The following is a 27,872-nucleotide window of genomic DNA, read 5'->3' on the forward strand; positions in this document are numbered from 1 at the left end:
ATAACCCCTGTGCACTACTGCCTATTTAGCCAGTTCCTCCTGAAGAAGCCCACTAACCTGGATGAAGGACGGACCACAGATCAGTGCTGGAGCCCTTGGCCAGACATACTGGCCACACCACCTTAGGTGGAGGATGGCAGGACCAGCTCAAACTGGACCAGGCTGTGGCCACAGAGAACCCTTCACTATCACCCACTGTCCTCCTTCTGACAGTTCCCAAACCCATGGTGATTAAGATGGTGAATAAAATTACCCAGCACACATGACACCCACAGAGGATCCACAGCCATGGATCTGTGAAGTGCCCTGAACACCACATTCATACCCTAATTTTATCCTCACCCCCATCTCCCATAAATACCCAGTACCCTAAAACTGGGTCACTGCTGCCTGGAGGGTGGCAGGGGAAAATTCATAAATATTGATGCAGGAAAAAGAAATAAACTTTTATTGGAGGAGTGGGTTCTGCCTACCACGCCCCAGGAGCTTCAGTGCCATCAGCAGTCTGTGGTGCCAAACCATAATTTAAAGGCTGAATTTTATGCCAACTCACCAGCCCTGTCAAGGCTTCCCATTTTCTATTTCAGCCTATTAATACCACGAGAAGTCAAGAGCCTTCTTTGGCCTCATCACCACTTCTGGAAAGGACTTGTACTCCCTCCAAAAGCTGCCTCTCCTGATGAGGCTGCGAGAGAAGATGCTCTTCACATGCCAGGAAAGCAGAAACTCCGCCATCTCTACACTCCAACGTCCAGCACCAGTCAGCAGGATTTGTGTTTTGAAGTGATGTATTTTCAAAAGAGACGTCGTTTTCTGATTCAGAAGAGCCTTCTAATAATGAACTGCATGGCCCATAGCTATTTCAGGTTGGTGGTTTTTAAATAGCACAAAAAAATTCATGATAAATTATGTTTTTTAAATAACTTAGGGTAGGGAAAAAATAATCACAACCAATTCATCTATTTGCAAGGAAAAGCCATCCAATAAACACCTCCATCATAAATGGGTGAACAGACAGAAAAGTTCTCCTCTACCACTAAAATTCAGGTTTTAGCATAGAGGCAAAGAGCAGACAGCGTGAGCTGAGCTCAGTACGTCACTGATTATCTCCTCAAGAGAATAATACAGCTTTCATATCAAGAACACACAGCCATAGGTCTCTGCAAGAAATTGCTCAGAAATACAATTAGCAGGTAATGTAATTGAACAAATACGTCTCATGGAAAGGACATAAACTTCCAGTTAACCAGTGCCTGAACTGACCTTGTTATTGAGCACATTTCATAGAAGCTTAAACCACCACAGTTCAACAAACCCAGCCTCAAAGTGAAGAGTCATTCAAACCATCGATCATGGGGAGCCAGAGTTTACACCTAATAAGATCTTATGAACAGAAAGACAAAGCTGCTTGCATATTTTTCATGCAACATGTTCTATTCAAGATGTTGTTGTTGTTTTGATATTCAAACAGTTCTCACTGGCATTCTAGTTACCCATAATTTGTTCTATCAGCCCAGCCAAGAGAGCAGTGAAGTGCAGCTGGGGAGGCAGAAGGTGGTAACAGACTGAAGAAAGCTGTATGGACCCTCAGAGAAGGTTATCTGTCCTTTCACTGCAGGGATGTGTGCAGAAGGAGTGCAGGCTCTTTAACCAGTGTGCCTGGAGGCCCCCCCATGAAAATGCCTTCACACACCAAACCTGTGTGCCTGCATCATTTTTTTTTTTGCATGAGTGAGTAGTTTCAACACCTCTGGTGTTTGCCAAAGAATCAAAGCACTAAAAATTGAAGCAAACTGACTGCTCCTGTCCCACAGCAAGATGGCACAAACACGTGTCATCACTCCTCTCCACACTTATGGGTGCTGAATTATCCTCCCTTGGTTCCAAAAGCAAGGGCCAGCAGTCCAAGGAGAAAAATATCACAGCTAGAACAGCTGAAACCAAAGTAACAAACTGGCATTTGAATGCCTCCGCTCTTATATGAAAAACACCTTCTCACAGTAATCAATAGGCGTCATCTCCCCTCAAACTGGCAATTTTCTGCATGTCCAAACCAGAACGTTGGTGCCCACTAGAAACCAAACCAGCACTGCAGGGTGAGCTTCACTCCCAAACATCCACCCCTCCTGAAAGTCTTTGAGGTTTGTAAAACCACAGGCAGATTAATAAAATTGACCAAGGATGAAGAAGGACTAAAATAGCTTGCTTTCTTTCTAAAGCCACTGGCAAAAATCAAACCAATTAAAATCATGATCTGAGTCAGTTTTAGTCGATTGTTAGCACCTAGGGCAAAACGCCGCTAGAGCAGAGTTGCAGTTGGTTTCCAATTTAGCTGTCAGTGCAACAAGGGAAGGGGCTTGAGGAGATGAAGGAAGGCATTAATAATAACAGAAGCAAAGATGAGAGCTTGGTCCACACCATGGGCACAGGATTTGCATCAACTTCCCATGCCTATCTGACAGCAATCCCAGGCCAGGGCAAGAATAAAGCCAGGAAGGAAAGAGGAAAACTTGAAGGGAAGCAAAAAAAAAACCCCAAAAAACAGTGCACAGACACATAGTCAATAAAGAATATTTTTACAAAGCAGTTTAAACCAAACGTTCCCAGAAAAAAAACGTTTTCAATGAGCAGGTGACAAAAGCACCTTGCACAGACCATAATGGATGTTTCATGGACAGCACGTCCTGTCACCTGACCAAGCACAGAGAGAAGGCTGGGATCATCAGCACCAAACCCAACAGAAATACCCCACTGGACTGGTAACTGGCACACCAAACCACGGGATGAGGACACCCTATGTATCTACGTGCCATCTACATTAGAGAATCACCTCAGCTGGCTTCATCCTGGACAACAGGATGTAGTGACAGCAGCAATATCTGCAAGGGGCCGGAGGGGACAGCATAAGGTTATCCTACAAAATACTTTGGTACTGATGGTGACCCATGGCCAAGAAGCACCACCATGTAACAAGTCACCAGCAAAGGAACGAGGCTGTGCTCTGTTTACTGCTGGATTCCTGGGACAGAAAACCATGGCAGGTGGGAAGCTGCTGTGCGCAGTCCCACACAAGCCACTGAGGCTGCTGAAGGGGCAGGCGAGTCAGGCCAATCTGCAGAGGCGAACGGCATCCAACCAGCCCTGGAGAGTGCTGAAGGAGGAGAGTGACCTGGCCTGTGTCCCTGCACCAGCTGCTGGATGGTGGCCAGGGCCCTCTGGGGTGGCTGCAGCAATTGGCAACGCAGGGTAAATGCTGCACCGGGGCGGGACATGGCTGCACGGGGAGAAAACAGCACTCTGAGGGTGTGTCATGTACAATACACATCAATACCAGGACGTTAATTTGCCCGAGGCAATGTGCTTATTGTACAAGGTACCTTGGAACAACAGCAGAGTGCCAGTCACATCAACAGCACATCAGGATACATCAGCCACAGGGCACCGAGGCAAGGCTGGGCCACCAAGTAATACCAACAGAATAAACACACAACTCCAAGCTGTTCTGACAGAACGTGACCCCTGACAGAAGCAGCTCAAATCTAAAAAAAACCCAAATGATCAAGCAACAACAACAAAAACAACACCACAGGACAGAAGCTAAAAATAAGATTCAGCAGCATTGCTTTTCATCAGGTCTTCTTCTGTGCCTGAAAAGGAAGAGCTTGCAGTGAGCAATACCTGCCCTCACTTCGGATTCCGGATCACAAACAACTCATCAATTCCCAATAGTTCACACGCAGCTTGAACAAGGTGTCATTTTTCTGGGGAGGAAAAACAAGAGCGAGAAAGCGTTACAACTCTAAAAATACTGGGGAGTGATGAACTGGAAGGCTGGGTCCTTGGCGGACACTGATTCTCCTGCCACTTCTCACGCACATGCGCTCGCTCAGGCAGCAGACGCGCTGTGGGAGCCATGTCCAGACACCCATCACCTCTTCTGAGGGTAAGGGAGGGCCTTTTCTTTGCAGGAAAGCCTGGCAAGGCGCTCATTCCCTTTTAGCTGCACCCTCCAGTGCTTCAGACTGATGTAAAGGAGGTCCTTGTGGTTTACGAGGCACTTGGAGGAGCACAGGAAGGACTTACATGTTTGTCACCCCAACTTGTGGGCAGCATCCCACAGAGGCAGACACACTGAAAAGGGACCAGTTTCCAGAGGTAGCCAAGGTGCAGGAAATAATTAATTAGTGAACTGTATTAGCCTACTGAAAGAGGTGGACAACTGACAGTCTTTGCATTTTGGGTTTCCCATCCTTAACCTCCCTCCCAGATGAGGCGAAAAGGATCGAGACATGACATGTTTCTAAAAGGACAAGCTGAAAAAAGAGGAACCTCGGTACATACAAAGAGGAGTGTTTAATACCACAGCACCCAGAGAAAAGCCTGTGACTACAGAAGATGGGAACTTAGCTACCACCACATCACATCAAAAGAAAACTCATCAAGTTTCAGTCCTCTGCTTTGAAACCTGTCCCACGCCTTTCTCACGTCTGCACGTCCTGATCAATTAGCTCACGTCAAAGCCTTGTTACACACACACACACACAAGTTCTAATTGATTTACTCAAGTCAGTGGGCAAGGAATAAACTACATCTTGGAAAATAAAGCTGGGCAGACTAGGGCAGCCCGCTTCACTGCTAGAGATTTAAAAGTTCAGAAACAAAGGCAGATCTGGTTTGTTCCCACAGCTTGATCGTAAGCCTCAAACTGCCGGGTGCTCTGAGAGCTGTGTTAGCCCGGCCTAATCACCAGCCAGCCCAATGATTGTTTACATCAGTGCAGCCAGGGTATTAAGCCTACAAGTACAGTCATGCTCCATAGAAAGAGCTTGTTTATCTGGCAATAAACTTACACTGATCACAGCGGTATTAGCTAGAATTTATAAAGCATCAGCTGTTCTCTCTATACAGTAAAACACAGAGACATCACAGAGCACACTGCAGATCTGAATACTGAATAGAAAATGCACATAAAACTAACATTTCCATGCTTTGTACTGGTATTTTGACTGGGTCAAAATTGATGCCACCACCTTTTAAAGACTCTTCATTCACACCGTATTTACCAAGGTGTTAATGATCCTTCAAGACCTTTGAGTCAATAATACTTACGTGAATAAAGGTAAAACATAAATAAGAAACAGATAAAGATGAAGATAATGCAAGAGACTGAATTATATAGCATAATTCCCAAAGCCAAATTTTAAAGCACAAAAGACCATAATACAGCAGAAGTGGAGAGGCAGCAGCTGCCTTCAAGGACATCCAGCACAGGACAGGGTAAAACTTCAAACTACACAGTTCCAGTTGACAGCATATTCCTGGCAATCTTTGAGGATGCAAACCAAACACAGGATTCTGCTCCCTTTTATTCACCAACAGGGTTTTTTGCTGCTGCAAGATCGGATTTCAGGAACCAAGTCTGCTTCTCTTACATTTTTCAGTCTCTATTAAACTTGCTGGAACTATCATGGCAATTCCTCGTACACACACAAATCCCACAGTGCAGAATCAAGCCTCAAAGTTACAGTTTATTCTAGCAATCTTCAGGCTTATCTTAAAACAGAACATTGATTCAACACAACCCCCCCACACTTTTTATAAAGAAAAAAACTGAAAAAAAGAGAGCAAACATTTAAAATATTCATCACAGCAGCGGTCAGCACTATGAAATGCAAAGCATATCACACTTCCACTGAGGATTTTATTCAGCAAGGCTGATACTGAGCAGCACAAATCATGTTTCAATCTAACCTGACAAGACAGTACTGGCTCAGGCTCTGTTCTTTATAAGGTGCCACCCAAATAAACACTGATGAGCTATCAAAGTCTCTTACCAGTAGTTATTCAAACACATCCCAGGCACAGGGATAGTTTAAAATGCTTGAAGCAGCAATAAGAACAGCAATTAGAGATCTGACTGAGGAGGCAAAAGCACTTTAAGGAAAGACCTATAAAAGAACAGGGTTTCACACTGAGTATAAGAATTGCTGATGAATTAATGGCAATGATCTTCACAACTTCATGAAAGAAGAGCGATGCGTTATCTTCCCTTAGTGACAGAGGCAGGGCCGTGACAAACAGCTCACTCAGACACGTCTGAACAAGACGGATCACAGTGTGCTACGTTTTCTTGATTTCTTTTATAAGCCTTTTGTCACTCAGTCAGGCTTCCTCATGCACACTCAGTTGCTCCTTCTGAAACACATTTAATGTAAGAACTTGCGATAGTGGGAACATGGCATGACAAGAATATACAACATTCACTGATAGGGGGACCAAACCAGAGTGCTAACAGGTTTTGGGTAAATGAAAACTCGAGATGCTTGGCACCTTGCAGGACAGATTGTCAAGTCTCTTCCGCAGCATTTTAGGCTATCAAACCTGTGTGCTTTCACTGCAGTCTGGTATTACTATGAGTTTCAAAGGCAGGGCTGTTGGGGATTCTTTACTTTCAGTACTACCAAGTTAACCCCATCCATGCCATTAGAAAATGCAGAGACCTAATTTTTCTTTCAAGCTGTTTTATCAGTGAAAGAAAGATCTGGCTTCCAAATCCCAAATAATTTTATCTGGTAATTATTCTGTTAAGTCTGGCAGAAGCACACACTCTGAATTAAGTGAAAATGCCCATGTATCCCCACATTGCCTTCAACACACCAGTAAATGTATTTATCTTTTCTGTGACAGAGCTCCTGAGCTTCAGAAGAACTCAAGCAGTAATTCCAGCAATTTTGGGGATCACAAGGCTCACTGACACTGGTGCCACACATGAGCTCTGACAGGACTGGGAATTAGAGGACAGCACGTGTCCCAACCCAGTGCAAGTCCAGGACAGATCTTTCTGTCCTATGGTAAATGGAAAGCAAGACTTTTGAAACCTAGGCATAGGCAGGGGACAACTTGAAGACTTCATTTAAAAAACCAAATTCATTCTTGAGTGTTTGAACCAATACATTCTTGAGTTTCTGAACCAATACACAGATTTAACAACCAACAAAAATACTCACCGTTTCATAAATTGAAAAGGTGAAAAATCAGACAAGATGACTGAAGTTTTTTTAGATCCTTGAGCTCTGACTAACCAGAACATTATAGACCCCATTGAGCTGGGTCTCCTTTCTAGATATTTAACTATTTATTGATTTATTTGTTTTTCACTTGTAAACCCAGTTCTGTCACTCTTGATTAGAAGTTCAGCCCTCTCCTGCCACATTACAATTTGGGTACTTTTCAGACAATCTGCAAAAGACCCAACTGGTAGAAAACATCCTCAGGCAATGAACTCAGCCAGATAACCTGGTCTGCAAAGGTATTTCTGAAAAGGCATTTTATTGCTGCAGAGGTATTTCTCTTAATATGCTCAGTATTTGCAACAGCTTCAGCAGCCCAAATGCTAATGATTTTGCCAGCTCCTGCCAACAGTGATGATAAACACGTATCTTTGGTCTTCTTATGAAAAGCCCTGGAGTTGCAGCAAATCCATAAGCTCCTTTTCCTCCTCGTGCCTCACGATCTCCATCTCTGCCATTGCCAACTCCACATCTCCCCTGGACTCTGGCTCCACTGATCACTCCCTGCCTCAACTTACCCCCATCACTTCTTCTCTGCTCCTCAGAAATCCACCCTCTGCACTGAGGAAATACATAGCCAGGCTGTTGTTACACTTCCAGGAACACTGATAAATTATGCCCATAATATCTCTCTTCCATTGCATTCTTCAGCTTCCTTGTGCTCTCCAGAGACTTTTCAAAGCTAATTTTCCATTGTGCTAAGTTTCACAGAATTTGCTTACTCCTGCCACCACACCACACTTTCTCCCCCTTCCATTCTCAGCCTGGCACCTCTTACTCATCCCAAAGCAATTAAAAGTTCATCCTTCACAATCAAATGTGGAGTGAAATAAAAACCAGACACTTCCACACCAAAAGGCACAGCCCCTCCGCCTCGGTACTGAGCTTCCTGCCATCCTCCACACCACTCGAAACTGTGCTTTTTTTCAGCTGTTATACATTTCAAAATCTCTTTGTAACACTCTTCAGAAGTGCCTAACTAATTTTCCTGATCATACTCAAAAGCCTTGCACAAGTATCTCAGTTTTGACGGGAGGCCTTTTCAGACCAAGGGTGGAACAAGGACAGAGATGGAAAACCTGACAGGTCTTTTTCCTTAAAATAGTTCCAGTGTGCCTATTTCTCCTGAGTAACCTCAAAGAAGTTTTGCTTATGTCCCAGAGGGGGAACAAATTCAAAATTTTAAACCCTGAAAGTCACTATGAAAAGAATTGACAACTTTTACAACTCTGCATAATCCTCCTCTCCTCTACATTCACTAATTGCTGCCACTCAAATTAAGCATCCCTAAACAAGAACATCTACTGTTCTTAAATGAACGACTAGTAAAAAGTACAAGTTTACCTTTGTTCTGTCTTCCATGCTGTTCTCTCCTTGCACAGGAGTTACTGGATCACTGTCTACAGAGCCTTCACTCCTTTCCATCACCTACTAACTGGATACCCCACATGAAAAGACTATTACTTAGACTAGCTCATTACTCCCAACACCCCAGAAATCATGTGATAGAAATCCCTCCCAAAGACACAGTTATATAAACAGAACCTCAAAACTGGGGTTTGCACTGATAATTTGAAAAGAAAAAACAAACAAACAAACAAACAAACACCGTAAAACCCAACCCCAAAACAAACAGCCCAACCCCTCTTCCAGCCAAAGAAACCAAACATGCTGCTTTCCAGTGGCCAAGTAACACAGCTCTATATGGTCAACAAGCCAGGTACAAATGAACCTCCAGCACTAAAGCAGACATTCCTTTATCAGCCTCCACAGCCAGGAAGTATCCTGACCTTGGAGTGGATCTGAAACAGGTCACACTTCACCCCAGGAATCTTTTTGCAGCTGGAGTCAGACTTCTGACCTTCTGCTGCTGTAGCCTTCCCATTAGGTGATCAAGAAGAGACTTGCTATTTGATCCTGTCTGACTTACTTCACTTTTTACCACCTTTTATTGAGTTCTGCCAAAAAAACTGAAAACCCAATATCCTTTCCTCAGAAAGCAAACATGGAGCAGAGCAGGAGGAAGAGAAGAGCAGCAGATGAAAGTCACTCCAGTTCTCCTTGCCCAATCACTTGAAAGCAGTCAGCTATTTTTGGCAGTCTCTGAACGTTCAGTCACTGGTATGCAAGATGAGAAGCAAACGTAAAGCAGAGCACATGACAAACCTGCACTGACTGCACACCAGCGTGGCTGCAGAGACCTCTCTCCTCTTTACAGGCACAAGAAATAACATTTCAACATCGGCAGCGTGGGCTAGGAAGGAGCACGGGCACTGCATGATGGCCTCAAACAATTACACATCATTATTCCCTTAGGAAATGCATATGCCTGTAATTCCCACCAATACTACAACTCCCAAAAATACCTCTGCATCTTTGTTTTACAAGGAAAGGTTTTCACGGATCAGGTATTCCAGCTCTGCACCCCACAAGAAGTGACAATGGTTTGCAGTGACAATTGGGTCCATTGTAGTTTCTTATTCTCTTGCAGCACTCAGAGGAACAAAGTGTAAGTGACAGCAGTTCGGAGCACTGTGTATAATTCCAATTAAAACATTTATCGTTTTTGAGGCAGTACTGTAGCACAACTTGGGCAAACCGAGACATAAGAGCAACGCAAGAATTTCGTATGTGTACTGAACATAAAAGGCAGCTGCACAGAACTCCAGAGCAGATGTAAAATCCAAAGGAGAAATGGTTCTATGTAAGCAATTTGACAGCACATTGACAATGTGTGGAAGTAAATCCAGCCTCAGCTACCTGAACATTGTGGCCAGTACCAGTGAACAACTTAAGAGACACAATGGAAAAAAAATGGTACCTACCATCTTCTTGGTAAGTGCTGGGAAATGGCTGAAAGAACAGAATCAGCAGAAGTCCTCTCCGCTTGTGTCTGCTGGGAGGTGAGAGTGAGCGCGGCCGGGCGCGAGCAGAGCCGTGCTGTGCATCACCTGGAGCTCAGTCTGCACCGCTCCCTTCTCCGGCTGGCTCTCTCCCCTGCCCCTCTCTCCTAGCTTTCCTCTCTAGTTCTTTCATACTTGCTTTCTATTTCTATTCTATATGCAAGAAAAAATGTCCTGCACTTTTTCCCTTCATTTAATGAAAACCAAAAATTTGAGCAAAAAGTCACCTACAACAGAAGAGGAAAACCACTGAGAACTCCCAATTCCCCTTTGCTGGAGATACACAAAAGCTGTCTGGACACAGTTCTTCCTGAGTGATGTGCTCAGGAGATCCCACTTCAGCAGGGGGCTGGACTGGAGGAGCTCCAGTGCTCGCTTCCACTGTGGACCATTCTGTGATTCAATACCCAAAATGAACAGAAAAATCAAACCATTAGATGAGTGCTAATTACCAAAGGATTTGAATAAACAGGCTATGGGGGGCAGGGGAAAGTGGCTCAGAACTCCTAAACTTCCATAATTAAACTCAGTGGCTAAAACCTGAGTGAAGCTGCTGGAAGCGCAGAGCTGATGGTCGTCACCTCTCTTGTGCAGCCCCTGGGGAAGCCACTGGCACGTGGGAATGGTCACCTGCAGCCAGGAGAGAGAGGGAACTGCCCAACTCCTGCCCAAGGACAAGGACAAGTCGCCCGATACCTTCGCCACCAGAGGCTGGGGCCGAGCCATCGGCCCTCGCTGTCACCACGCCGAGCTGTGCGTCACTGCCCAGGGGTCTTCCTCAGGGGCCTCTGTGAGGTGACAACAGAGCTGCCCCGAGAGGGCTCCAGAATGTTCCAGATGGTTCCAGAAGGTTCCACAAAGGCCTCGCCAAACCTGGCAGGAACACTGGTGCCACCTTGGTATGTTCTCAGGGAATGGAGGAGGGAGAAGACCAGAAGGACAGTCAGGTGGGTACTGTCACTGCTGCTCCTGCAACCCCACCTCTGGGACGTGTCAGCTGCTAAAGCTCACAGGAACAGGGATACAGAAACCCACTGGAGCAGTTCAGCACCGCCACTGGATGCCCTGCGCTGGCATCTAAGAGTGACCAACAGAGGAGAAGTTGTCACTTTACAAAAGTGACACCCAAAGCAAATGCTGTGCAACTCTTGGGTCAGATGAGGATTACACGATGCCCACCTCTGATCTGATCCCACTAACACAAATGGCATTCATCCTAAATTGGGCGGTAACTAAAAGCACATGTATCAAAAATACCAAGCACCGGTTAAACAATTTATTCTTCAAGCAGCCAAGAGAGCCTTACATCAGCTGTGTCAAGCCTCACTCACAGAACAGAGGGATCTCTGTAAACACACCTTCATTTCAGCTACAAGCACAACCAGTGCCAAGGGTAACAAACCACCACTAGTTCAGATTTAGTCACTCTTGAACTGTGTACATGTAATGCAGCCCAGATCAATGGCAATTCAATTGCTATTTCAGGAATATCTCTTCTTCCCACTTCATTTCTGTCCTCTGCTCCCCCCCACCTCACAGTGATGCTCTAATTATTCAAACAACGTAAGCAGTGTTCAATCCATGCCAGCCCTTTCTTCCTTTAGCACTGACCTTGCCTTATACATCACTCTCACAAAACTAATTAAGTAGAGAACAGTCTCACTTTACACTCTCTTCATGAAAAGAACTGAATTGTTACCTGCCTGAGGGTGCAATTCAAATTATTTTCGCCTTCATTTCACTCAGCAACACAATACAAATATTGAGCAAGAAACCAGACCAGGCAATTCAAGGAAACCCTTTATCCAATATACCACACACAAAAATAAAAGGATTATTATAAATAACATATATAACATAGTTGTCTCATTTTGGTTTTTAACCTGCATTTTCATGTAAGCTTGACCAAGACACATTCTGGGAAAAGCAGGGAATTTTGTTAGGCCAAATGACGTAGTTGAGGAAAGAACAGTTTGGGGAACACAAGCTCTAGAGAGAGGCTCAGCCAAGAGGAATAGGAGTGGCTGAGAAACCTTCAGTCCCACAGAAGAGATCTAAGACCACAGAATCTGTGAAAGCATCCAGCCACTAACAGGGCAGTTCCTCTCCAACATACATCAACACCAAAGTCCTGGTCTGAAAATGCTCAGCTGTAGGCTAGGAAGTGAAGCTTGTCCTCTTAGAGCTACAAATGTTTTGTTTGTACACAGGACACCTCTGGACTTACAGAGGTTTTTATAAAAGCATGGATTCACTGCTTGCAGGGAGATTGAGGAACAGGATTTGCCCTGTCTTCGGTCCTGCAGAAGTGGTTCATGCAACTCTGGAGCCATGTCTTCTTCAACACACCACAGCAGTAACACACAGTGAGGAACAGAAGCAGAAAAGAAACATTCATCTGACCCACGGCTACGCTGCAGCACTAAAGTCCCAAAACACAGGGGTAAGACCAATGCCTTGCAGGAAATCACAGTAAATGGCACAAATACAGTTAATGACAAGTCTCCAGTATACTGTGGGTGGCCACAGACCAGAGATGCCAGAAGCCTAAGCCATGCACTCTTATGCATCTGCTGTGGCTGCTGGTGCTCCTCCCTTTGCAGTGCCCTGCAATGCTCTGTGGGGCTACTCATCCTCCAGGCTTCATCTGCCTGGGAGTTTTTCCTTTGAAGATGAGATTTGACATCTGCCAAGAAGCAACTATTATTAAGTTTCCCTCTAGAAACAAAAAAAAAGATGACTCTCTTTTACTACCTTCTGTACAGCACGAGTTCTTTGGCATGGACAGCAGCCACACAAGAACCAACGCTGTAACAAACCCCTGAGTGTGGAGCTTGTCCCTGGAAATCCTGCCTTACTGTGCACTTCTTCAACACTGAAAATCATTGAAGAGCATCAGCACTAATGTGCTGGCATTTTGATCTCAAGACTGCTTCTGACTTTTGAGTTGCTGATGTTTAACCAACGTATGTGAGGGGCCACTGTCTTGGGATTTAAGAGGGAAGGATGTTTCTTTTATAAAGAGTTACTGTCGTTTGTGGTACCAAAGACAGTCACAGATAATGAGTCATAACAGGAGGTAGTTACTGTAAATATTCCAAGCATGGGCACATTAACAACCACCCACTAATCAGAGGCAATGCCACAGGCAGACACAGAGAACTCCCACTGGTGTCACTGGGAATTTTGAATGGATCAGGACCTCAGCCAAGCACTAAGCTTCCATTGTAACCTGCAGCATTAATATCCAGGATGGTGTGGGTCGTGCCCCAGATTTTGGCTGTCGCTTTCCAGTGGGCAATGCAGGCACCTATTCAAAGTGGATCTGCAATCTCAGACAGGAGGCTCAGAGATTTCTAGTGTGAAGCAAACAAAACAAAAGCATTGAGTTTAATACTAATTCTTTGGTGTCATTAAATGTTTATAAAACAAACACAAGTTCTGATGCGCAAGTCAATAGCACCAACTGACCACAAAAAGACCCAATGTGCTGCTGGCAAACATGTGCCTGAACAAACACTCAAGTTCATATCCTAAACTGCAGCTGCTGATGATGTTTGGTGGGGCTTTTTGTCCGAAATGCAAAAGAACTGGCACCCAAATTTCTGACAGAAAGACTAAGAAATGCGCTGCCTGTGCCCGGAGCTGGCCAAGCAGCACTTGGGGCTGTTAGCACCGTGCTCCCTTCCCCCTTCTCACCCGGGTCTGCACTTGCTAATTTTGATTCCGTGGACTCAGACCAAGACGTGGTCAGCTTACATGGGGCTCCTCTTCAGTCCCTGAAGTAAGTTACTTTCTCATGATTCAGTACTATAGAAATGTAACTGTTGAGATCAGCTTCTTTATTTTTGTCAGCTTTTCTCCAGACCTTTCAATCACAAGCTGCATTATACTATATTCCCATAAAGCCACGAAAAGCAGTAATAGATACCTCAAAATTCTGACTTCTGTTTCTCCTGCCAAGTGATTTCTCTAAGTGCTTTGTTTTCTGCTGTCACTGAATTAGAATAGTACCTGTGCTTCCAAAGTCTTCACTGTTACTGTCACTATTTCAATACACTCTTCTCAGATTAGAAGCTTTCAGCTTCAAAAATGCTCCTATTTTGCTTTCTGTAGAAGAAAATACACTCTCTATTTTCTCACTGCTTATGGCTGAGGTTATCAGACTTTTGGACAAAGTTATCCAAGTTTCTTGTGGTGACAGCATGGTGACAGGAAAGATCCCACTTCATCTGCTTTGACGGGGAAGCCAATAGTAGATAATCCCCTTCGTAAAAAGAAAAACAAATGCAGATGAATCCATTCCTCAGATTTAGTTTCAGACTCTCTGCTCCAGCTCTTGACTTTGCTCAGAGGAGCCACACAAACTGCACAGCAGCCTCTGGAAAGAGTCTGGCTGTAATACCAGACAGCACGAGCTCTCTAAGGCCCAGGTCCAAAGGACAGGGCTTTCAGCACATCTCAGCTCCCTTTCTAATGCCCAATACTCTCCTACTGCCCCACAACTTCCCCCCCCCCCCCCCCAATAAAAGGTAAAAAATCTGTAATTCAAAATAGGTTATGTTGATACAGCCCCAAGGACGGCTGGGGACACTCCATGCACTGTTCTCAAAGTGCGAGGCAAAAACTTTTTGGGGGAAAATTGTGGTAAGTCCCCTGCCCTGGCACACCCGTGGCTCTGCACAGCAGCTCCGGGGCACGACAAGAACCTGTGTGGTGGGAACTGCACTGTCCTGGGAATGCACCCGGGGCATTCCTGAGCACAGAGCTGCCACCAAGCTGCTACCAACCCTTAGAGACCACGGCAGGATGCTGAGCTGTTCTTCTCCAGAACCTCACGTTCCTGCCAACCCTGGAAAACAGCGCACAGGGAGGAGAGACACGGACACCTGCCCCATGATGAAACCAACCCAGAGGGGACAAGGCTGCTCTCTGGAACCAGCTGCTTGCTACCACAAACAGCCTCCACCCTGGAGCAGCAGCAGTGCTGCCCATCTGCCTTTGGGAAGCAGCTGGGAGGATACCTGGGCTTACAGCACCCTGCATCTAACTCTCACACAGTCTAAAAAAAAAATAGAGGGAGGGGAAATCAGCGCCATAATGTGCCATAATCTTATAGCTACACACTCACAGTTAATGCAGCATCTTGCAGAAAGTAAAGGTGCACATCCCTGACTTCGTTCTGTTAATCCATGAGCTTTATTTAGATTAGGCTAGATAATTCTCAAACATCCACAGCCACTTTTAAAAGCAACCAGATATCGAGCAGAACACAGTCCATCACTTGGTTTTCTAGGCAGGACTTGTAAGTGGGACCAACAAACTCTAAAGCAAGCAGTTACTTTCCTCTTTGGCTTCAGAAAAGTGAAGAAACCCCAACTATTTTGAGTAGTGATAGATTTTGATACTTCCGTAACACCTGCAGAACTCCACTGACACCACAGACTTTACAAACGGGTAATTTAACTGCAAATAACCACTGCAAGGCAATAAGTATTTGGTCTGGATTGTGCTTATTCCCACCAAAATCCACGGCCTTTCAAGGTTCTGTATAAATCAGTTTTGTCTAAAAAGACCCACCCCAAAAGCCGACTGAAGAAAGTGTCTTTGAACAGCTTACACAGAGCAGCTCTTACACTTGGGCTGAACATGGCCCTCCCCAAGTTCTGTAGGGAACTACAGCCAAGACTCATCTCATGCATGGCCCTGCAATGCCTAAGGAAGCTTCGGGAGTAAGAAAAGCTGACACTGCTCTCACTGAGAAGTATTCCACATTTATTAGGCAAATATAACCCTGGGACACCTGCATTTACAGCAGGTATTAAAACTACCCCACGTTATCTTACAGAATGGGGGGGGGGGGGGGGTACATGAACATATCACCACAATAAACTACTCGTATATGAAACATGATTATGTTGTTCTTTGAAATAGGAGTTAACTAACTTAAAACCACAAAGCTTTCTCTCAGGACTCCAGTGCCACAGTACAGCTGCAGAAAAACGCAGGAAATGGTATCCCATCCCTTCCAGGCAAATTATTGTTTTACTGTATTAAAAAAACCCAACCAAACCAAAAAATCAAACAAAAAACCCACCCATCACTGCCTGGATTTACTATGGCTAGAGCCAAATTAAACAGCCCCACTTAAGAGTATTAACACTTGCAATCACCAAACGAGAATTCAGGCGGTTCAGAGGAAAAACCATTTCCTATTTTTGTCTACAACTCGAGAGGCTGAAGAAGACCATGCAGCCTATCCATAAACTAGTAAATATTAACTCCTTATCACCATTCCCGGAGCCTTTCTAAAAGCGTATTTCACAGGTGTTAACCATGACTCACTTGCCTACAGCGGTACCAAACCACCTCACACAAGTACCGGCTCCTCCTGCTGTATCTAAAACTGCCTCTTCACTTGGTGATAACAGAGAAAGTTTTTATATGAGCTCAAAGAGCGTAGCAGCGTCTCCTGGAAGCAGAGCATCAGCACCAACTGCTTTTCTTGGGAGCCTCAGAATATTCACCTTCTGGTACCCTGTCACCACTGACATCAAAGCCTTGCACGTCTAAGGCACGACTGACTCATTAACAGCAGGTACAAATGCCTTTGTCCCACTGGTTTGCCAAGTGCCAAAGCCTGTACACATGCAATTTCAGACATGAAATATGTCACTAAAACTTATAATCATAGAATGAAATGGCATATCTAAGCTTGATTTTGAAAAACAAGCTTTCAGGCAAGCATAGCACAAGTACGGCAATTTCGTTTTGTTTACTATTATAACACAGTTCTAGATCATGCAAAATAATTCCTCAGAAAGGCGGGAATCTTTTGTTCTGCATTGCTTAATAAATTATTTAAAGTGCAATTTAGTGAATAAGGCCACCATAGAAGAAAATCAAAACCAACTCAACTTCAAAGAACATACTGTAAAGGCAAAAAAAATTTATCTAGAAATATGTAAGGTTTTGAAATGCATCTGAGTGGTGAACTTGATTGTGTTGTTGAGAAAAAAAATGTGATGCAAACGCTAAGGTTTTGGACATAGAACATAGTGAGAAGGGGAAAGACAGAGATGGGAAAAAAACTAACATTAAAAAAAAAAAAAACACCAAAACAGCTCTCTAAAGTGTTAAATACAAACTTTCAAAAATCATGAAACCAAAAGGCTTTTTATCAAGAATAGAAAGGTTGACTAGCTTTGATTCGGCTGCTGAAAAAGTAAATGACAGGGAAGTGTCCCACTCCGTTTTATAAAACTAGTGAATAAGGAGTAGTTTTTGGTCCTGCGGGGAGGCCCGGCCCACAGCCCTCCCCGGGTCCCCCCCAGCCCAGCCGGGCGCCAGAGAGCACACGGGGGCACGGAGGAGCACAGGGGCACCGCTCCGAGGGACGGCGAGCCCCGCACCGGCCCCACAGCCCGAGCGGGGCCGGGCCCGGGGGCAGCGCCACAGCTCGCCACGGCTCGCCACAGCTTGCCACGGCTCGCCACGGCTCGCCCCCGGGCGGGCCCCGCACCCGGCAGGGCCCCCTGCGCTCCCCCAGCCCCGGCCATGCCCCCCGGCGCGGGCAGCCCGGCCCCGCACGCCCCCAGCGCCGCGGGGACGAACCGGGGCGGGGAAGCCCCCCGTGCCCAGCCCCGGCTGGGGTCACCCCCGGCCCCGCCGGTGCCCCGGCCCCGCGTCTCCATGGCGATGTCTCCCCGCCCCGCTCGCCTCGGCCGGGGCCGCCGCAGCGCCGAGCGCCCCCGGCCCGGCAGGGGAGCCGCCCCCTCCCCGGCAGGGAAAGGGGGGGCACCGACTCCCGCCGGTGCCGCATTGAGCGGCCCCCGCAGCCGCCGTGCCGGGGTGCCGGTGCAGCGCCCCGCACGCCGGGCACAGCCGGGCGCCGCTCCCTCCCCGTGCCGGGTCCCCCGAGCCGCGGCTGCCACCGGAGCCGTGCCCCCCTCCCGGCCCGGTAAGGTCGGGCTGTCCGCGGTCGGGCCGGGGAACGAGCTGGTTATCGGGGCGGCTGCGCCTGCCTTACCCTTGGAAGCATCTTTCTCTTCTTTGGGCTTGATCACCTTCCCGCTCATAGACCCCAGCTTGGGTGGGAAAATCCCCGGGAGCGTCGCGAATTCCGGCTGGACCCAAAGAAACCTCGGGCGGGGGGCAGCGTGCGTGCGTGTGGGGGACCCTCTACGCCGAAAAGGCAGAAATAACACCAAGAGAAGGAGAGGAGGGGGGAAATGAGGAGCCGGCGAGCTGCCCGCTCCCCGGCGCGGAGCCTCGGAGCCCGGCGGCGCCGCCGCGGTGCCTGCGGGAGCGGAGTGGGGAGCGGGGGGCTCCGGCAGCCGCAGCACCGAGCCCCTGCGCCGCTCGCCGTGCCGGAGACAAAAGCGATATTCCCTGTGTCTGCCTGGCCCCGGCCCCCTCCTTCCCCCGCCTCCCCGGCTCTGCCTCTCCTCCCCAGGGCCAGGGAAGCGCAGCTGGTCCTGCAAGTCCCACCGACCGGGGGGAGGGGGGTACCGTGAGTTGAGGGGGGTTGTTTGCTTGGGTGTGTTGGGTTTGGGTTTTTCTCTTTTCGCATCCTCCCCTAATAATAATGTGATGGAGCAGCAGAGCTGCAGCCGCGGATAGGAGGAGGACGCGAGTCCCCGTCACTGCAGAAGAGGCGGCAGGTTTACGCTCGCGGCAGCAAGGAGGGCTGGAGCTGCCCCCTCCGGCCCCCCCGGCTCCGCGCATCCCCTTCCCCATCGCCCACACCGGCTCTCCATTAAACGGTACGGGGGAGCGGGGGGGCAACACGCATCCCGCTGCCCTCCAGCGACACAACGATGCCCCATGGCCGGACCTGGACTGTCCCCCGATTTGGGGAGCAGCTCCCACCCCCCCGTACCGCGGGGGAGGCTCTGGGCGCGGAGCCGCCCGGGCCCCAGCCCCGCAGCCTGTTGCTGCCGTCGCGGGAGTGCAGAGCGCCGGCCGGGGGGCAAAGGGGGATCGGGTTCCCGTTACCGGGGAACACGGAGGGCACAGGGAGGATCGGGTTCCCTTAGCAGGGAGCCCGCAGAGCCTGCGCCGGCCGCCGCCCAGCGCTGCTGCTCTGCCCCGGGGCGTGGGACGGCGCTCACCCCCTCCCTCCGCCTCCTCCATCCGCCCCCGGGGAGCAGGAGGGGACCCCAGGAAGAGCCAGAGCTCCCTCACCTGTGCTACAAAGCGGCGTGTCCCGCCCCGCTCCTCCCCCTGCCCCGTTCTCCTCGGCGGGGCAGAACTTTCTCTGCCCGGGGCCGCCGTCGGGGGAGGCAGAAACCCGAGGCAGCCGGCGCCCCTTGGAGCCCGGCCCCGCTCGGCAGCGCCCAAAATAAAACACCGGGAAGGGCGAGCCCTGGAGTGCTTGGGGGAGCCCCTCGGTGCGGCACCCGGGCTCCTCCTGCCCCCTCTCCCCACGGCACAAGTGGCCTGTTTGGGGCGGGGGACACGAGGGATTTCTCCAAGAGCAGGAGGGAACAAGGCAGGGCTGGCACCCCCGGGGAAGGCAGCGCGCTCTGAGCGCTTCCCCGCACATGGTGCCCCGCTGCAGGAGCGGCCCCGAGCCCGCCGGGGGTCCCCGGGACAGGAGCAGCCCCGGGGCCGCTATTTTTAGCGGGGCCGAATTCCTGCCCTGCGCCCTCCCCTGCTGCAGCCCGGGGACAGCTGGACGCAGCTCGGCTTTCGGCGGCCAGCGGGTTCGGCCCCTCCTGCTCCTGCCCCGGGCGGGGCCACCGGGCTGCCAGGAGCAGAATAGCCTCTGAGTAAGTGGGTGATGAAACACAGCGTAGGATGAAGTCTCATTCCCGCTGCACACAAGTGGCTGGGGATCAGGTGCAGTGAGGGATATTAGGGCTGTTTAAGCTAAGAATCAAGAGCCAGGATGGCAGATGTGATCCTGGCTCTTGACTGACCTGGTAGGGTCAGCTTTGCTTTGCAGAGGCACAGGATTGCTGGGGAAGGGGTGAAGTCACCATCGCTGGAGGTATTTAAAAACCACAGAGATGTGGCACTTAGGGACATGGTTTAGTGGTGAACAAGGGAGTGTTGGGTTAACAGATTTGATGATCTCAGAGGCGTTTCCCAATCAAAATGATTCTAGGATTCAGTAAGCCCTCTGATGATAGTGGCCTTAGAGTGCTCTCCATGTAAGTCTATTTCACATAAGCCTCTTCAGTTATTTGTTTTTTTAACACATCAGAGACTTTCCAGGAGGTTCAAAAACTTGGTCTTTTTCTTGTCTGTTTCTCTCCAGTCAAACAGGGACCACTGAATCCAGAGAGCGGGACGTGGAAGGGAAAGGAGGGATTCTGTGGTTCAGCTGAGCCAGCACTGTCAGAAGTAGCTGATGAACCCCAGCAAGGAGCTTTAAGCTGTCCAATACAACTTAGACCTGATTTTCAAAGGCACTTGCAGTGTCTTTGCTGAGAGTCACTGACAATGCACACTTCTGGTCTGAGGTCTTTCCAGCACCAAATGTCACTGATAAGCGCTGTGTTAGTGCTGACAGTGAACTTGCCTTACCTGAGCCGTTCCCATCTTTGCCAGGACACCTGTTACATTTTGCAGGAATAGTTATTACATTGACCAAATGTGGCCCATACACTCAAAGTTAGTACATTGGAAGGAGGCAGCAGCTCAACAGGTTGGGGAAGAATTGTACTAACTAGTGGGCAGAGAGAGCTACCCTGCTGTTTTAAAATGAGTTAGTTTTTCTCCTTACTAGTTTTCAGGGCTTAGAAGTGTCAGTTAAAACAGTACTAAAATATCGTGTTATGCATGTAAAATATAAGGGGATTTGCATGAAGGCTTATTGCAATCGAGGTACACTTTGCACAGCCTTTAATTTTAAAGCTGCCTTGGTGGCCCGAGTATTCTAGTGGAGATGGTATTTGTGGTCAGGATGCTGACTTATGTCTTCAGATTCCCTCCTCAGTTCCTCACTTTGAAGTGAGCATGTCTGGATTTTGGGTAAATCACTTGAGGTCTGGCTTTTTAACAAAATTTCTTCAACTAACTCGCTTAAACATGAATCTGAGCCTCAGTGTCTTGGTACATCACTTCTCAACTATAGCAGGGAAAATTGTCACCTCATTGCTTTGCAGCTACAAGCCTGGAAGCTGAGAAGCACTCGGATGCCGTGGTGACAAGTGATACACACCAAGCTACATAGCACAGCCAGGCTCATGCAGAAACTTACCTATACATGGCCCTGACGTGGATCCTGTACCTCTCACTGTCAGCATTCTCTGAGTTTCTGAATTTAAACAATTTCTGCACCTCCAGATAAATCAGGTACGCAGAGGAAGAAGATTTAGTGAAGTTCAGTACAAAGAAATCTGATGTGTCCCGTGTAAATGCTCTTTAGGCATTCCCTGACCACCTGTGTGCCTTGGGAGGGTTTAAATTCAAGACAGTCTTTGTCGGGGGAGCACAGTTTGCAGTCAAATATCAGTAAATTGTTGTAATTAAACACCTTTTGTGTGCCTCCCAAGATTGTGATGGAGTCATTTAAACTGAGTGGCAACAAGCCAGGCAGCACAAACGGTTGGAGCATCCTCTGTACCCTTTTATGGTTTCTGAGCTCTCCTTCCCAGAGGGACAAACGCGATGGCCCTAGGCAGAGCAAGGTCTCACAAGCTCTAAGTGTGGAGTGAAACATGAGGCTTTTGCAGCAGAGAGACAACACACAGCAGATCATATTTGGGCTCTCTGAATACTCCCAGCTCGGGGTGGCTCTCTGGAAGCAGGCACAGCAGAGCTGATGTGCTGCACGGAGCTGTGCCTCTGCTGAGGATATTTATTCCCCCAGAAACATCTCCCAGAAGGTTCTGACTTGGCACAGGCTTGGCTAAGTCAAGTATCACTTCACAATCTGAAACTGTAAACTGTAAGTGCTTTTATACAACAAAACTCTTGCTGCTTAATGTGCAGTAGCTGTATGGTCAGTCTATAAAACACACTCAAGTCATGAACATGCTCTTCCTAGCCTCGTAAAATATCTATAGAGACATATATTCCCTGAGGAATTTGTTAACTCACACAGATACAGTAGTGATTTGTTAACTCACACAGATACATTGCTCCTCAATGTACTTTTCCTTGGTTCTTTGGCATATTCTCAAGTTGAAATTTTCTCTTTTCTGTAGGCAGGGGTTCATAAAAGGTCCAGATTGTACTCTTTTATGTAGCAGGAATCTTACATTATGCTGCTGAAGCTTTGTTGTGATGGCTCCTGGTATGTTCCCAGTTAAATCTGAAGTAAAACTCTCCCTACATTCAGGCAGAGCAGGATGAGGCCTTCCATTTAAGATCCCAGACATGATAAAGTCTCTCTAAAACAAGTACTTAATCCTCATTTCACTTTATATTTCAATATTCATACTGGCATCTAGAGGTATCTATTCAATGTTGATAAATAAGTAAGGCATTTGTCTGGTTTAGTTGCCACTGGTTTGTAATGGTGCTATAAAATCAGTCCAAAGAAATCCATTGCACATCTCCTTATTTCCTGGCCTACCACTGTTTCGATTGGAATTGCAAATTTCTTTACTACCAGTTGTGTGTTACAATAAAACCCACAAAGATTTACAGATGAGATAAATACTAAACACAGGGCAAAGCCTATCCTCGAGCAGGCACATCCCTGTTCCAATGGATGTTTAATTTGGCCTCCATGTTATTTTTACCATTCCTATTCCTACGCAGTCTTAAGCACTACACAGAAGATCCTTCTTGGGCAGACAGCTTGCGGTGCACAATCTTCCTCCTTTTGATTGCCAAAACCCAACTGCTACATGCAAATAGAGTTCCCGCTAATGGATAGTATGGAGATTGCAGTTTAATTTCTCTAAGTAATTCAGTCTGATCAACAGAGATGCCCTGAGAAGATCCAAGTGGGAAAGAAAGATGCTCATACATCCTGGCTGGGTGCCAGGTCCCACTGCTCCATCACTGCCCTCCTCAGCAGGACAGGGGTGAGAAAATATAATGAAAGGCTCATGGGTTGGGATAAGGACAGGGAGAGATCACTCACCAGTTACTGCCACAGGCAAAACAAGTAATTCAATGTCTTAAAGTCAGAGTAGGATAATGAGAAGTAAAAGCTAAATCTTGAAAACCTACAAAAGAAGTTTTATGTCTTAAAATCCTACCCAGATTACATCTAATAGATGCCTGCTTGCCAGCCCGCCTCTGAGGTTCCCCCTCTTCAAGTTTGATGAATTGCGACTGTTTAAGGATTCTCCTTTGCACCAGCAGCGTCACCCTGACACCAGAACCTTTAGATGTGCAATAACCATTTATCACCAGCACACTGAGGAGCACTGGAGGCACGGACAGAGGTTTCAGGTGTATCACGGGGCTGTGCTGCAGTGGGCCAGTGCAATAAAGGTGCACCTTTCCCTTTCCCTTCACCTCGCCCAGCCCTGCCCGTGCTCACACAAATGCACACACACAAAGCAGATGGGGCTGGGGCCTTGCAGAGATGACAGGTAGTGTGTGTCCTCTCCAGGGGAGACACTGGGGACCATAACCAACTTGAATAAAGTCTTAACTTGATAGCTTTTGTTGGACACTTGCAGACAGAACTTTAACAGTGGAGTGAAAGAAAATGAAGGAAGTATTCGGTGTTCTAAACTGAAACCAGGTGCCTTGATGTCAAAACAGATTTTTGCCCAGAGCTCATTCTCCGAGGCTGGTAAAAGGTTTGTGACAGCGTAAAGGTGAAAGACCTGGGAGTGGTTCTTGTGCTATTCATAGCACAGTCAAAGGGTGAAGGTTGTCCCACACCCCTCATGGGCAGAGCAAGAAGCGCAAATCACTATCGCTCACTGCTTGTCACTGTGGAAAGTAAGAGCAAAGTGCCCTCCTGCACACAGCCCTCCGTTCTGGGCAGTACAGCTTCCCCTTACAACTCCTCCTGCTACTTGGTCAAGTCTTAAAACTTAGAGGGTTTTGAAGTGGAGCTGGAGCAGGAGCTTTGATGTTTGACTGTGCCGAGCTGCAGCCTGGCAGCGGCGGCTGATCTTGCTCCAGCCTTTGTGGAGCTGAGAGAAAACAGCACCTGGAGAGGCTGGGAAGGCAGAATGTGCATCATACCACACCTGAGCCTGGGATCCAGAGGCAGACTCAGACTCCAGTTCCTGGAGTCGCAGTGCAATGGGAGACCTGACACTAGAAACCTTCGGCCACGTCAGTAATGGGCAGGCAAAGGACTGCAAAGAGCATTTCATGACTGATCTGAGCTTTCCCTCGAGTTACACTTGAATTTAATAGAGATAATAGAACAACAGCAGGAAGAAGAACATACAGCAGTATTTGAAAGGAAACTTGCCCAGCAGAGCTCTAACATTATTGGAGGCTTGCATATACAATGACGGCGTAAGATAACATTTTCGTGTCTGACATTTTCCTTAAGTGTTGTAAAAATTAATCAGTGTTTGATTTTTACAAGCCGGAGAGACAGAGGGGGAAATGTGATAGTTAGTTTTTTGGGCTATTTCTGGCCTCAAAAAATCTAAAAAAACCAGTTATGCTTAAAGTTCAGAGTGGTTCCTTAAAGGAAAAACAGAAAGACATTAATTCAGTTTAAAAAACTCATCTTAAAAGAAAGTTCTAAGTGTTTCAAGAAGCCTACAGTGTGTAAGACAAGATATATTCTGCTAATTTGAACGTGCTCTTTCACACCAAGCAGCACTAGAATTGTACAGCCACAAAATAAGTTGCTTCCTCTGACATGAGCCTATTACCTCTACTACTTTCTGTTCTTTTCCTCCATGGAATTGCCTTCTCCTTTAAAGCTCTGTGCAGTTCATCCCATTGCCTCTGTTCTTTCTAACTTGAAGCAATTTTAAGCAGCATCTGATGGAATTTTTGCTATAATTTTCTTCACTCAGACATGATCTAGGTTCAGTGCTCATCCAGGATCAGAAGATGAAGCTCACCTACATTACACTGAGCACTTCTGCCCCATTTCTCCTGTTTCCTCGGGTCATGACACTCCGGTCACATCATGTGTCCCCCAGCCTTCCTGCTCATTTCCAGCTGAGCTGAACTTGCAGCTACCTCATAAACTTCTCACATGTCCTAATCAGATGGCAGCTGGTATTTCTTATGTGTCAACCAAGTTTTGATCTCGATGACATGGACAGTGCCATGTGTGAGCACGAGCAAAGAAATGAGAAATACTTTTCCCTTTAGTTTTTATAGAATTGTATGAGTCCTCCTGACCCACCAAATTCCTACAGCACCAGGGGCTGGCTGTAGCAGTGGTCTAGTACCTAGCTTGATCTTTGAGGAAAAGCAAAGCTTTAGCTCTGAAAATCAAGTGTCTCATGACTGGAGATTTTTTTTTTTTTAACAAAGCAGACTTCAGGTAAGTTGGGGGATTTGGATTTGTTCAAGGCAGAGCTTGCAGCTACAACCTTTCTCCTTTAGACCAGAATCAAGTGCAAGTCCTTGCCTTCCCAGCCCAGGAGGATTCTGCCTGCTCATCCTTTGTAGAGAACCACAAACACTTCAGGAGATGTACCCTGTTCAAAGAACTGTACTTGGAGGTCATAGTTTAGAAAGGGAAAGGATTTAAAACTGGTTTGTGTGTATTTAAAAATCTGTTTCTAAAGCTCTATATGAGCTGTGTTGCTGTAATTGAATTTTTTTGATGTTTTCCTCTCACCTCATTTCAAAGCAGTAGCGAAACAGTGCATTCAGATCAGAAATGCTGTGTGCAGTAACCTGTGTGCACCAACACCTGACATTTTGTTTGAGGCAGAGCAGCACCTGGGCTCCTTGTCATGCCATCCTTCACTGGCCTTTTCCTGAAACATTGCCAGATGCCACCTTGGAGAACCGCTAAAACTGTGCTTTCAGATTTGGCTTCCTGATCCCCATTTCTCTCCTCCAAAATTATTCCTAAGTGTACCTACTTTTTAGTTTCTGGTGACACTGTGATTAGCTGCAGACACATTATTTGTAGCCACAGGATTTGTCTTCCTGTGCCTCCGATCTGAGTGGTCCCTCAGCTATCACTACTTTGCATCCCATTTTGTTTTTCCTGTAGGGAATATGCCAGCAGGGATGGGGCTGAAATCCTTCTGGATCAGGAGCAGAGAAAAATGCTGCTCTGTTTGTAAACACTTCAAGGCTAAAATTAGCAGGAGTCAGAAGAATCATTTATGAATGTCAAGCTCCCCCAGCCGTCCTGAGGAACGTCTCAGGCGTGTGGACAGTGTGCACGGGTTTAAACAGCGCCTGGCACCCTCCCCCAGCTGCCACCTCCCCGTGCCCAGCCCCTCGCCTGGCTCCACACCCCTTGGCCTGGCAGCACCACCACAAATGACCGAGCACATTTTCAGCTGGAGGGACTCTCCAGGGCCTCCGTAACTCCTGGAAGAGACTGGAGGAAAAGCCTTGGTCAGCTGGAATATTGTCCAGCAAAAGGGCAGGGGTTTGGGGCCAGTGAAACAGGGGAAGGCCAGGAAACCACAGCGTGAGCGGTCTCTAAGCAGGCTTGCGCTGTGCAGTTTCAAGCTTGAGGGAAAACAAAGCCACATTGGGTACAGCAGACAACTGAACATTAACCAGGGTGGGCAAGCCCCACGTACCCCTTCTTCCAGCAGTTACAGGCTGGTAACAGATCATAAAAACAGCCTTTGCTGTGTCTGGAGGAGGACATGACTATAGAGATGATGCCATGAAGATTTTTTGCCTTTTCTTTTATACCCCTGTTATACCTTTTTTGCAACTTCTGTATTCCTAGTGCTTTTTGCCTACATTCTTGGTCTTGTTAGTCAAGCTAAGAGACTAAACATTTTAGAAGCTTCGTAGCTGGGGATCAGTGTGCCCCAGAGCCCAAGGTCCTCTCCAGAACACATTCTGTAAACCAAGATAGAACCATCCAGGGGAAGGTTCCTTGGGGAGGGGGTCTCATTCAAGCCTCTCATTGGGGAATCTTTGATAGATCTGCTAATTAGTAACACCTATAATGATATACCAGATCTTTTGGGGTGGACATTCTGGGGGGTGCATTTCGGTGCACATGACCTGGACGTGTGCACCTAAGGATCCTTAAAATAAATACCAAGGTAAAATCCCTTTTCCCCTTCTAACCACATATGACTCTTGATTTTAAAACCAGGAAAAGGCATCAGAGAAGCAGTGCTGTGCTCGAACAATGCGCTCAATAAAATCCAGGCTCCTCAGAAGAGGCTGCCAACCAGATGCCAAACAATCTGAATATATCATGGCAACTAAACTCAAGTCTTTGTAGACCCTCAAGCAGCACGTTGGCTTCTCTTGTTTTGCAAAGCCCATGCATACATACAGCTACACATACAATGCTTTTTTAAAAGCCATAGTGAAACCACGATGTCTTTTCTGACCATCTATTGGCTTCATAAGACTGAAGGAGATTAAAATATACACAAAAGAAGTAGCTGGTATATTCTAAAAAGAAACAGACAAAAAATACCATTACAGCCCAATAAAACAAACATCTCTAGAAAATGTCAAGAGGCCAGACCAAAGCTGTTTGGAGTTCTATCCAGTCTTGAAGAACTGTTGCCACTTTTTTTTTTTTCTTTTTATTTTGAAAGAGAAAATACATGGCCATAAACCTGAGGTTATAGAAGGAACTCTCAGAAAGAGCTGAATTTATTTAAGAGAGAAAAACAACTGAACTGAAAAGCATAACTCCCCTCTGCTAGGTGTTACTAGTTCAACATGAGAAAAACTAACATCATCTTCACAAAAGAAATAGAAAGAATTCCACAGGAAGTCCCCAGTCTGGGAGATCTTACTGAGCTTATTCAGTACAACTAATGCAATTGGTAGAAGTGCTGGGATTCTCTTCAAGAGAAAAAAGGGGGAAATATATAAACTAGATATTTGG

The 27,872-nt window shown here is 47.0% G+C and overlaps 1 protein-coding gene across 4 annotated transcripts in view; it reads right to left on the bottom strand.

The window, feature by feature from the left end:
* The window catches only part of FGF13 (fibroblast growth factor 13), a gene marked incomplete at its 5' end in the record, with an annotated part of 238,698 nt that extends 219,436 nt beyond the window's left edge, over positions 1 to 19,262 (bottom strand). Inside the window, 2 exons of one of the 4 annotated variants that reach the window (XM_082289461.1) lie at positions 3,679 to 3,761; positions 19,160 to 19,181. Coding sequence is in view for 1 of the 4 variants with exons in the window: in XM_082289459.1 (XP_082145585.1) it covers positions 18,003 to 18,051 (49 nt within the window). Of the gene's footprint in view, positions 1 to 3,678; positions 3,762 to 7,007; positions 7,025 to 18,002; positions 18,339 to 19,159 lie in introns of those variants that run through there. The other 3 variants (XM_082289462.1, XM_082289459.1, XM_082289463.1) reach the window with 3 other exon arrangements.
* Positions 19,263 to 27,872: the final 8,610 nt, after the last annotated feature.

The sequence above is a fragment of the Coloeus monedula genome (genome assembly GCF_965178545.1).
Source record: "Coloeus monedula genome assembly, chromosome: 12".
NCBI classification, from domain to species: Eukaryota; Metazoa; Chordata; class Aves; order Passeriformes; family Corvidae; genus Coloeus; species Coloeus monedula.